Source organism: Amphiprion ocellaris, chromosome 14, assembly GCF_022539595.1.
Source record: "Amphiprion ocellaris isolate individual 3 ecotype Okinawa chromosome 14, ASM2253959v1, whole genome shotgun sequence".
Taxonomy (NCBI): domain Eukaryota; kingdom Metazoa; phylum Chordata; class Actinopteri; family Pomacentridae; genus Amphiprion; species Amphiprion ocellaris.
In genome coordinates, this window is record NC_072779.1 from 31,799,977 (window position 1) to 31,811,733 (window position 11,757).

Consider the following 11,757-nt stretch of genomic DNA (forward strand, 5'->3'; position numbering starts at 1 on the left):
TCACATTTTGTTTGTGTTTTGTGTTTGTTCTTTTGTTTTTTGTGTTGCAAATGTGAACATTTTGCGTATGTTTGTGTGACGCATTTATGAATTTTGCATCACATTTAAGTAATTTTACAACTTTTTGTGATGATTTGTGTCACATTGAGGGAGTTTTACATCTTTTAGTGATCATTTTGTGAGGACTTGTGTCACAATTTGAGTGTTTTGCATCTTTTTGTGGCTGTTTAGCATCAAATGTTTTTCATTTTGAATCACATTCAGACAGTTTGTCTTTCTGTGACTGTTTTGTGTCAACGCCTCCTTTGAAGAGTTAAGGATGTGTGTTTTTTTTTCTGTCTCTGGCAATAAACTCCCATCAGATGTTCACAAAATTACTCCAAGAGGGCGGGTCAGGTGACGAGCTGGGGGCATCTCTCCTTTCTCTTTAGTGAATTTTCATGAAATTCCTCCAAAGTTTAGAACTAAAACGGCGTTGTGACGACAGTGGGCTGATGCAGATGTTTGTAGAGACGCTGGAGGATCTAAAATGAGTGTGGACGTGTTTTTGTGAGCGTCTGGATCCGTTAAAGCGGTAAAAGGTGTGTTCAGATGGCTGCAGCGGTGCAGACTAGCAGAGATCTGCACCGCTGTGAGGAGCAGCTTCCTCCAGCAGGGAGCTAAATGTTGCTTCCTGCCTCAGAGCTGATGTGTTCGCTCAGGCAGCACATACGATAAATGGGAATCGATACAGAGAAGACTAGCATGGCCCCTGCGAAAGGATGACACGCAAAATCGTGAAGCGTTTCCACATTTTTGGTGGGTTTTTTTCCCAACAACAGACGTAAACTTGAAGTGTCTTTATTTGCTGGAGCTCTTATTTCACAATAAATAAAAATTAAAAGAATGAATGTGAATTTGGTGTCACATTTTGGTTGTGTTGTGTCATTTTGAGGTCGTTTTGCGTCACGTTGCAAAGTGTTTTCATCATATTTAAGTGGTTTTATGTCTATTGCTGTCAAATTTTCATTACTTTGCCGTTTTGTGGCCATTTTGCATCACATTTAGTTTTTTTATCATGGTTTTTGGTAACTTGGTGTCCCATTTTGTTAATTTGGCCTCACATTTTGGTTGCGTTATGCCTTTTGTGGTCGTTTTGTGTCACGTTGTGTTTTTTGCACTTCTTTTTGTGGTCGTTATGCATATCTAAGTATCTTTATTTACTGAACCTCTTATTTCAGAGGAAAGGTTCCAGTGGAAAGGACGACTCAGTTTGTTCAGACGGTGCAGCGCTGCTAAAATTAAATGATGAACCATTAAAGAGTCTCTAAAGGTGCGATACAGAAAGAAAGCACAGATTCTTCAGTGATGTTCTCAGTTTTAAGCCCTTATGAGGCAATAAGTCCCAAAAAAAACATTTTATTTTCATCTTGTTATGTTTCCATTGAATCTGAGGCTTCAGCCTAACATGGACTTTAAATACATCAAATCTATTTCCACATTACACCTTTGTACTTTTTAATACTTTCTCATTGATGTAAATACTATTTGGACACCAAGTGCATGCTCTTTTGTACATTGTTCCTCTATCTAGAACGCCTATAAAAACTATTCATCCCCCCTTTGGATGTTTCACTCTTTTGTTGCTTTTATACATGAAATCATGGTCCATATAATTTGGCTTTTTTGACAAGAATTTGAAAAAAAAAATCTCTCTTTAGGGCTGCACAGTGGTGTAGTGGTTAACACTTTCACCTTGCAGCAAGAAGATCCCTGGTTCGCGTCCCGGCTTTCCCGGGATCTTTCTGCATGGAGTTTGCATGTTCTCCCTGTGCATGCGTGGGTTTTCTCCGGGTACTCCGGCTTCCTCCCACAGTCCAAAAATATGCTGAGGTTAATTGATCATTCTAAATTGCCCGTAGGTGTGAATGTGAGAGTGATTGTTTGTCTCTGTATGTAGCCCTGTGACAGACTGGTGACCTGTCTAGGGTGTCCCCTGCCTTCACCTGAGTCAGCTGGGATAGACTCCAGCCCCCCCATGACCCTAATGAGGATTAAGCGGTATATAGATAATGGATGGATGGATGGAAAATCTCTCTTTAATATCAAAGTGAAAACAGATTTTTACTAAATCATGTCAATGAATTAAAAATATATAAGGTTAAGTAAATGATTACATAAATATTCATCCCCTGATCTAATTCAATAGAGTCCATTATTTGATACCGACAGTGTCACAATTAGTCAAATGAGATCAGCTGATTGTCGGATAAAAACACCTGAATCTGGAAGGTCCAGTTTAACAATATCCCTGCTATAATGGCAACATGAAGACAAAAGAACTTATCTAGGTTGTTTTCTCCTGACTAGGTCTTTGCTGGTGTCATTTCTACTCTCAGATGTACGTTGGTTTGGATAAAAGCTCAATGAAACTGTAGAAAACTTTAATCAAGTCAGTGGAAAGATCTTTGAAAAGTATAAGTCAGGAGAGAAAAAGATGCATCTAATAAATACTGACCTGAAACTGGTGAATATTTATTCTTTATTTTGTAAAAATCAGATTTCACTTTGATATTAAAGCGTTTGGTTGGTTTTTTTGCAAATTCTTGTCAAAAAAGCCAAATAATATGGACCATGATTTTGTGTCTAAAAGCGACAAAAGGACGAAACATCCATAGGGGGGTGGATACTTTTTGAGGTCCCTCTGTCTGTCTGTCTGTCTGTCTGTCTGTCTTCTGTCTGTCTGTCTCTCTGTCGGTCTGTCGGTCGGTCTGTATATGTGTCGGTCCGTCTGTCTCTCTGTCTGTCGGTCTGTTGGTCGGTCTATTGGTCTCTCTGTCTGTCGGTCTGTCTCTCTGTCGGTCTGTCTGTGAGTCTGTCTGTTGGTCGGTCTGTCTGTGAGTCTGTCTGTTGGTCGGTCTGTCTGTCTCTCTCTCTGTCTGTCTGTCGGTCTCTCTGTCTGTCGGTCTGTCTGTCTCCGTCTGTCTTTCGGACGGTCTGTCGGTCTGTTGGTCGGTCTGTCTGTCGGCCTGTCTGTCTCTCTCGGTCTGTTGTCTGTCTGTCTGTCTATGTGCCTGTCGGTCGGTCTGTCTCTCTCTCTGTCTGTTTGTTGGACAGTCTGTCTGTCGGTCAGTCTGTCTGTCTGTCTGTCGGTCGGTCTGTCGGTTGGTCGGTCTCTCTGTCTGTCGGTCTGGCTCTCTGTCGGTCTGTCTGTGAGTCTGTCTGTTGGTCGGTCGGTCTGTCTGTCTCTCTCTCTCTCTCTGTCTGTCGATCTCTTTGTCTGTCAGTCTGTCTGTCGGTCTGTCTGTCTCTCTCTCGGTCTGTTGTCTGTCTGTCTGTCTGTCTATGTGTCTGTCGGTCGGCCTGTCTCTCTCTCTCTGTTTGTCTGTTGGTCGGTCTAGCTGTCTCTCTGTCTGTCTGTCTGTCTGTCTGTCTGTCTGTCAGTCTCTGTCGGTCGGTCTGTCTCTCTCTCTGTCTGTCTGTTGGTCTCTCTGTCTGTCGGTCTGTCTGTCTCTCTCGGTCTGTTGTCTGTCTGTTTGTCTGTCTGTCTATGTGCCTGTCGGTCGGTCTGTCTCTCTCTCTGTCTGTTTGTTGGACGGTCTGTCCATCGGTCGGTCTGTCTGTCCGTCGGTCAGTCTCTTTGTCTTTTTGTCTGTCTGTCTATGTGTCTGTCTGTCTGTCTATGTGTCTGTCGGTCTGTCTGTCTATGTGTCTGTCTATATGTCTGTCTGTCTGTCTGTCTATGTGTCTGTCTGTCAGTTGGTCTGTCTCTCTCTCTCTGTCTGTTGGTCGGTCTATCTGTCTCTCTGTCTGTCTGTCTCTTTCTCTGTCTGTCTGTTGGACGGTCTGTCGGTCGGTAAGTCTGTCTGTCGGTCGGTCTCTCTGTCTTTTTGTCTGTCTGTCTATGTGTCTGTCTGTCTGTCTATGTGTCTGTCGGTCTGTCTGTCTATGTGTCTGTCTATGTTTCGGTCTGTCTGTCTATGTGTCTGTCTATGTGTCTGTCTGTCTGTCTAAGCCTGCATTCTTTCTACCATCCAGCAGGGGGCAACTCCTCTGGTGGTAATAAGAGTCTGAAGTTTTCTTCTCACCTGATCTGTTCCATCAGTGAACATTTATCTGAGAGTTTCTGGTCTCAGTCTCTAGTTTTCATCTCCTTCAGTACAGCTCTGTGTTCTTTTAGTACGTTATGGCCTCATGTAGAATTAAATAAGATTCATCAGAATGAGCACTTTGAGGTCCGACCGTCTGGTATCTGCTGACAGAACCGCCTCCTCCTGACGTCTCTGCTGCTCAACACCGTTAAAAAAGACTAAATTAATCTTTTTTTATTGTTTTTGAACATAAATACGTCACCATTGAGTCTAGAAAGACAAAATATGAAAACAACATCTCTCTATTACTAAAGCACTGAGTCCAAACAAACTTTCCAGATGTTCAGTCTGCTGTGACGTCTGGACAGCACAAGCCCCGCCCCCTGACTCGTCACCTGCTCCGCCCTCTTTGAAATTTAAATGAGCAGCTTCTACTATTTTTATTTTCTCATTCGAGCCTCTTCTGCGTTTCTAAATATCTCAGACAGGAACCAAACAGACCAAATGTTGTTTTCTTATCGATCAGTTTTCTTCTCTCCTGCTCTCTGTGCTTTATATTTACTGGATTTAATGCAGCTCAGTTCACTAGAAACATGTTTTATTGTTATGGGATGTAATTTTGCATCACATTACGTTTGTTTTATATCTAACTGTTGTCCTTTTTCAACCCCCTTTTCTTCATTTTGCATCATACTTCGGGTATTTTTACATCTCTTTGTTGTTTTGCGTCACACAGTGATTGTTTTGCATCAGTTTCTGGTCGTTATGTCTCATATTTTGTACTGTTTTTGTGGTCATTTTGTGTCCCATTTGAGTAGTTTTTTGTCCTTCTGTGTCAAATTTTGATTGTTTTACCTTTTTGTGGCTATTTTCGGTCACACTTTGGTTGTTTTACGTCTTTTTATAGTCATTAGCCTCATATTTTGATTGTTTTAAGTATTTTTTTAATCATTTTGTGTCCAGTATTGCTTCTTTGGCATTACATTTTGGTTGTGTTATGCCTTCTGTGGTTGTTTTGCGTCACGTTTTGGTTATTTTGCATCACATTTAGGTAGTTTTATGTCTTTTTGTTTCAACTTTTGATTGTTTTGTGGCCATTTTGCGTCACTCTTTGATTGTTTTACTTTTTTTTGGTAACTTTGTGTCCCATTTTGTTACTTTGGCCTCACTTTATGGTTGCGTTACACCATTTGTGATCGTTTTATGTCACATTTTGGTAATTTTGCATTACGTTTAGGTTGTTTTACATCTAATTGTTGTTCTTTTTCAACCCTATTTCATTCATTATGCTTTATATTATGATTGTTTTGCTTTTTTTTGGTAACTTCGTGTCCCATTTTGTTAATTTGGCATCAGTTTGGTTGCATTATGCCTTCTATAGTCATTTTATGTCACGTTTTGGTGGTCGGCTTCCAGACTCCGTATAAATTGGACATTAAAGCTCCAACCAGTCGATGTGTTCAGACCTACGCTCCACATCAGTCGTGGCGTCGATGCTTTCGCTGTTCAGCAGGCGTTCACTTAAAACTCCACATTTATATGAAGAACTGTTGAGGATGTTTTTTAGGTAACTCTGCCACCTTGTTCTGTGTCGTAGCTGCAGAAAAAAGGAACTGTTCCTGACTTTTCTCATTTTTGAAATCATCCGAAAACTTTCAGATTTTTTTGTCAAGTGATTGTTGGTCACAGCCGAGTCAATCGTGGTCTCTCAGGTGTGATGAGGAGAGCAGAAATTTTTAGTTTTTTAGGGAATCTAGTTAGAACAAATGGTTTATATTTGGCAGATTTTTAAATGGCACATAAATAAAATTCTGAAAAAAAATTACAATTTTTAGCTGAGATTTGGTTCGGTTATTTTGATGAAACAGGAAGTCAGCTGTGGTTAGTTCAAGGACTGCTGGAAAGTTGGAAAATATGACTATTCTTGCTGTTTTTGCAGTTTCTGGCTGATAAATGGTGTCTTTGTGGTGACTTTATAATAAAACAAAAGTTTAAACCAACCGCTGGGTTTTGGGAGAAGAAAGAAGGAAAAATGCTTCAGAATTCTCTGAAATTTTTGTGTTTTTTGGTTAAACTTTGCACGTTTTTGCCCATTTAAGCTTTAAATTTGACAAGTTTACACCCCAAACATCTCTGAAACTGGTTTATAGTTAATATTTTTACTTCAAGATCATCAAGAACTAGATGTGAAATCATAAATTGTTGTTTTTGTGTTTTTACAGATGCCGGACCATCTGGATCCAAACCTGCTCCAGGGTAAGACGTCTTCACAACACCTTAACATTTAATATTTGCATCACTTTTTGTTTGTCTTTCATCATTTTTATATCTCATTTTGGTTATTTTACATAATGTTGTGTCACATTTTGATAGTTTTACATCTTTGGGGACTATTTTCTGTCACATTTTGGGTGTTTTGCTTCTTTTTGTGGTCATGATGCGTCAAATTTGGATTGTTTTGTCTCCTTTGGGGTCATTTTGAGTCATGTTTTTCAAATTTTACATGCGTTTTGGTTGTTTTATATCATCTTGTTTTGGTTTTGTGTCCCATTTTGGTTGTTTTATGTCTGTTTGTGGTCATTTTGCATCATATTTCATTGTTTTTTCGTTTTCATTTTCTGTCCCATTTTGATCATTTGGCCTCACATTTTGGTTGTTTGATGCCTTTTTGTGGTCCAATTGTTGTCACATTTTTTTTTTTTTTTTTTACTTTTTTGTGGTTGTTATGCATCATATTTTATTGTTTTACTATTTTGTGGTCGTTTTGCATCACGTTTTGTTTTTTTCTTAACATTTTTTTGTTGTTTTGTGTCAGGTTTTGGTTGTTTTTGCATCTTTTTGGGATCAGAATTTGGTTGTGTTATGTCTTTTTGAGGTTGTTTTGCATCACTTTTTGCTAATTATGCATCACATTTTGGTTGTTTTATGTCATTTTGTGTCAAATTTTGTTTTTTTCGTCTTTTTGGGTTCCCATTTTGCATCACATTTTGGTTTTGTCGCTTCTTTTATGGTCGTTATTCATCATGTTTTGTTCATTTTGCACCAGATTTAGGTTGTTTTACGTCTCTTTGTGGTTTGTCGTCTTTTTGTGGTCATTTTGTGTCCCATTTTTTATAATTGGCATCACATTTTGGTTGTGTTATGCCTTTTGTCGTCGTTCTGCATCACTTTTTTTTAACTTTGCATCAGATTTAGGTTGTTTTACATCTAATTGTTGTAATTTTTCAACCCCATTTTGTTCCTTTTTTAACATATTGTGTGTGTTTTTGCATCTCTTTGGTTGTTTTTGCGTCACACTTTGGTTGTTTTATATCTTTTTGTAGTCATTTTGTATCCAGTTTTTTTTTTAAATGGCTTTGCATCACATTTAGGTAGCTTAATGTCTATTTTTGTCAAATTTTGTTTGTTTTGTATTTTTGTGGCCATTTTGCGTCACATTTTGGGGGTTTTTTCACTTCATTTTCTGGTTGTCAAGTGTCAACAGGATTCACAGATAAGAGGCGACTCTACACAACCATAGACATGGGGTTGCTCTGTGGAAACACTGCCTGCAGTTCATCTGAAAACTCTCAGAATGTAACGAGGAGAGCTGGATTTTTAGTTTTTAAGGGAATCTAGTTAGATCCAACAGTTTATTTTTGGCAATTTTTAAAATGAGACCTGTCCATACAATGGTTCTGGTAAAAAGAAAAAATTACAATCATAAGCTTATAATTGGTTCAGCTTTTTTAATGAAACAGGAAGTCACACATGGTTAGTTCAAGGACTCCTTGAAAGTTGTAAAATCTGATGTTACTGTTTCTGGCTGATAAATGGTGTCATTTTGGTCACTTATTAAAAAACGATGTGTTTCAAACCTGCCGCAGGGTTCAGAGCATTAATGGGAGAAGAAATTTGACCTTTTTGGGTGTAACGTTGCTCATTTTTACCCGTTTGAGCCTCAATAAAGGAATTTTACCGTCTAAACATCTCCTGTAGAGCTCAAAGATGTGTGGAACCAGGATTATCCTGAACTGTTGCTGTCAGATATGAAGCAGCATTTGAAGGTCAAACTAACATATCGTCTGTTGGCTTTCAGAGACATCATCGATCTGCGGGACGATGACGAGGAGGAAGAGGTGGTTTCAGCGTTGAGGATCAGCGACTCTCCCATCAGATCCTTCACCTCCATCTCTGAGGCCACCGACTGCCTCATCGACTTCAAAAAGCAGCGCCGGGCCGCGAAGCCGAGCCAAAGACGGCGATGAAAACCCTGGAAACCGGAGCCTTAAGTCAAAGTCCAAAGAGGTGGGACGTTCAGAGAAGACGTTCTCTTCCTGAAGCCACATTCTGGATATTTATATGAACAGAAAACGCACTTAAAACCCGACGGCGACTCTTTTGGTGCCACTTTATGTTGACGATGTTTCCGACTACCTCTTTGTGTGTCGAAATGTTTCCTTTACTGTAGCTTTGCTTTCAAACTGAAATTAAATGACTTTTGTTTTTGTCTGTCGCAGCAAAAAAACGTCTCGACTCCTGAGTGAATCAATCCATGTTTCTGCCTTAACTTCACATTAAATACTGTCTTTGGATGCAGCAGATTGACTGTTACACATAAAACATGTCTTTTTCTAGAGCTCAGTTTGTTCAACGAGTTAAAACTTTACAGCCAACGGATAAAAATCTAATTAGCATCAAAACAGCAGGTAAAAGTAACGACGCTCTGGTTAGAAACTGCTGATGTGGTGTTGAATTCATCTCAAAAACCAATAAAAACAGGTTTGTTTACAAAAGAATTACAGTGTTGAAGGATTATTTCAATCAAAATAGTTATTTTTAACGAACTGCTGAGAGTTTTAAAGGTTTATAGTACACAAAATACCTTTTTCTGTCCAACAATTCAATGTTTGAAAGGCTTATTCCACCAAAATAGTTTTTTTTTAACAAACTACTGATGGTTTTAAAGGTGTAGTCCAAAATACCACCTTCCAAAATACTACTTTCTGTCCAAGTACTTGTACTTTAAATGGTGTATTTCATTAGAAACACTACTTTATAAAAAAAAATTATAGTTTTAAAGGTTTATATTACCCAAAATTGCTATTTTTCACAAACTACTGGTAGTTTTAAAGGTTTATTTTACCTAAAATACTATTTTCTGTACAAGTGCTTGTAGTTTTAATGGTGTATTTCATTAGAAACAATACTTTCTGAAAAAAATAATTATAGTTTTGAAGGTTTATTCCACAATGACAGTTATTTCTAACCAAAGAGTTGTCATGTTACAGGATTATTTCATCAAAAGTAGTACTTTCTGTCCAAATACTAGTAGTTTTAAAAGTTTACTTCTCCCAAAATTCCACTTCCTCTCCAACCACTGAATATTTTAAAGATTTATTCCACCAAAATAGTTCTTTTTAACAAACTACTGATAGTTTTTGGTTTATTTTACCCAAAATGCTACTTTCTGTCCAAGTGATTATAGTTTTAAAGGTTTGTTCCATCTGAAATACTGCTTTTTAACAAAATAGTTAGTTTTAAAGGTGTATTCTGTCCAAAATACTACATACATACATATACATATATATATATACATATATATATATATATATAGTATATATGTGTGTGTGTGTGTGTGTGTGTGTGTGTGTGTGTGTGGTGTGTGTGTGTGTGTGTGTGTGTGTGTGTGTGTGTGTTTGTGCATTTCACATGTGACAATATTGATATCAACAACTCCAACGTTGACGCTGTGGAACCCTCACAGGAAACGTTGATGTTTCTGATGTCATGAAAGACATCATGCCTACTGGTGTGACTGAGGGAACTGCAAAGCCCTGAACAGTTGCTGAAAAAAGACTGGTTTCATCCATCTATGAAGAAGTGCAATCAGGCACATCCAGCTGCAGCGAACGACGTTCATTTTTCATCAAACGGCAAGAACAAGACTGCTCTGAGAGGGAATGGACACACTTCAACCAGGTCAACAGTACTACTGGCCTGTCTTCAGAACTCACTAGTGTTGGCTCTTTGCCAGTTGTTTCACACTGTTGTCTTGAGCTGTAAGCAAGTAGCCGGTCAGCCCAGCCAACACAACGTTGTCTTGACTGTTGATAAAGCATTCAACTGGAGGCCCATGGAACTGAAATGGGCCAAGGCAGAGTATAAAGACTTTTCGGTTGTTAGATTAGGGGGTCTCCATACGGCCATGAAATTCCTTGAAGTCACTGAGAAGCATATACAGTCATCCAGCCTTCTGGAAGCGTGGATCGAAGGCAGCCTGTTAGGACCAAACACTGCACAGCAAGCCATGTCTGGTAAATCGTACGCCAAAGGGATGGGAACACACAAGGTCGCTGTTCAAGCATTGTGCAGAATTCTGCTGCCAAAGCTACTTAAGCTTATCAGTGAAGGAGATCGCAATTTAGCACAACAGATTCAGGACAAGACATCCAAAGGCCATACTGCCGGTCCGATCTCTTTGTTTGCAGAGAAGACGTCCATGAGAAAGTTGGAGTCCTGGTAGACTGTAACCCAAACTGGACATTCTGGTGGACCTGCATGAAGATGGTGCACGTTCAGCTGCACCTCCATGCCTTTGACTGGATGCTTCCTTACTTCATGTACTACAACCACACCAACTATGCAAGGTGGGGAACGGTCTACTTTTGCGAGATGCAGCAGCTACTGGATCCAGTGAAAAAAGAGTTGGAAGATCGCAACTTCATTGTTAAAACATGGTGAGGTAACTGTTCAAGACAAATTGGAATGAACATCTTTTTTTTTTTTTTTTTTTTTAAATGTGCATATCAATTTTTGCCATTGTGTTGAGCTTTCAGTCAAAGTATGGACCCATAGCTATTTCAAGACCAGGAAATATGTGTTGTTTTGTTTGGATGTGAATCATTTTACTCAAAATTGTTGAATTAATGGGTGGTTCTTGGATCATTATCGTTGTAATAAATTCTTACTGTTCGCACAGTCGCCATTTTGAATATTAATTATAACCCACAAAAAACACAAAAAATCATCTGGCATATTTCAGAAATGGATTCTAAATCCTTCATGAACAGTCATTGGAACATTGCTGAAGAGAAATGCCTCACACTTTTTAAGGAAGCCCTTTTCTGGGAAATGGAACCAGTCTAACTTGCGAAGTGGGAGGAATCTCATTCATTGAGGAAGTTCACTGTCAGTTGGAGCAGCAGGGTGCAAAAGGTGAATTCCTTTACTGATTATTCACATTAGATGAGCTTCGTTTTTAGAGAATCTGTGAGATTTTTATTGTGTTTCTACAAGTTTTCTACATGTTTCAACCAGTTTGATGCCCAGAAAAGCATCAAATTGATTGGTTGAACGGACGGACGGACAGATAGATCACGGGTTGTTGTTCAGGGTTGAATCTGGTGATCAGACGAGGCGTGACGAGGCTGCAGCCTCCACATACTTCATCAGGTGACAGAACATTCAGTGCTGCAGCAGCATCAGCAATAAGTTCTCTAAGTCCAGTAACTCCTCTCTAAAAAGCAGCACAAAGCTCCACAGATGTCACAATGTCTTCAGGGGATTTCTGAGGGTTTTACTAACCTGAGCAGCAGATTACAGGAAGTTACAGTCGGCACTTATTGTGGAACTGAAGCCTAAATCCACCATTAAGACCCACCGATGAAACTCTCCCTGCTAATTTATAGGATCTGAGCTGTCAAAG

General features: G+C 39.1%; 1 protein-coding gene and 1 non-coding gene across 6 annotated transcripts in view; both read left to right on the top strand.

The window, feature by feature from the left end:
• The window catches only part of uimc1 (ubiquitin interaction motif containing 1), a 37,736-nt gene extending 28,911 nt beyond the window's left edge, over positions 1 to 8,825 (top strand). For 2 of the 5 annotated variants that reach the window (XM_055017101.1, XM_055017102.1), the window contains exons 22-23: positions 6,293 to 6,326; positions 8,149 to 8,825. In XM_055017101.1, coding sequence (XP_054873076.1) covers positions 6,293 to 6,326; positions 8,149 to 8,317 — 203 coding nt within the window. In that variant the 3' untranslated portion in view covers positions 8,318 to 8,825. The remainder of the gene's footprint in view (positions 1 to 6,292; positions 6,327 to 8,148) is intronic. The other 3 variants (XM_055017100.1, XM_055017104.1, XM_055017103.1) reach the window with 2 other exon arrangements.
• LOC111571337 (U6 spliceosomal RNA) lies at positions 690 to 797 on the top strand. The gene has a single exon (XR_002746365.1). It is a non-coding gene; the product is annotated as a U6 spliceosomal RNA (small nuclear RNA).
• Positions 8,826 to 11,757: the final 2,932 nt, after the last annotated feature.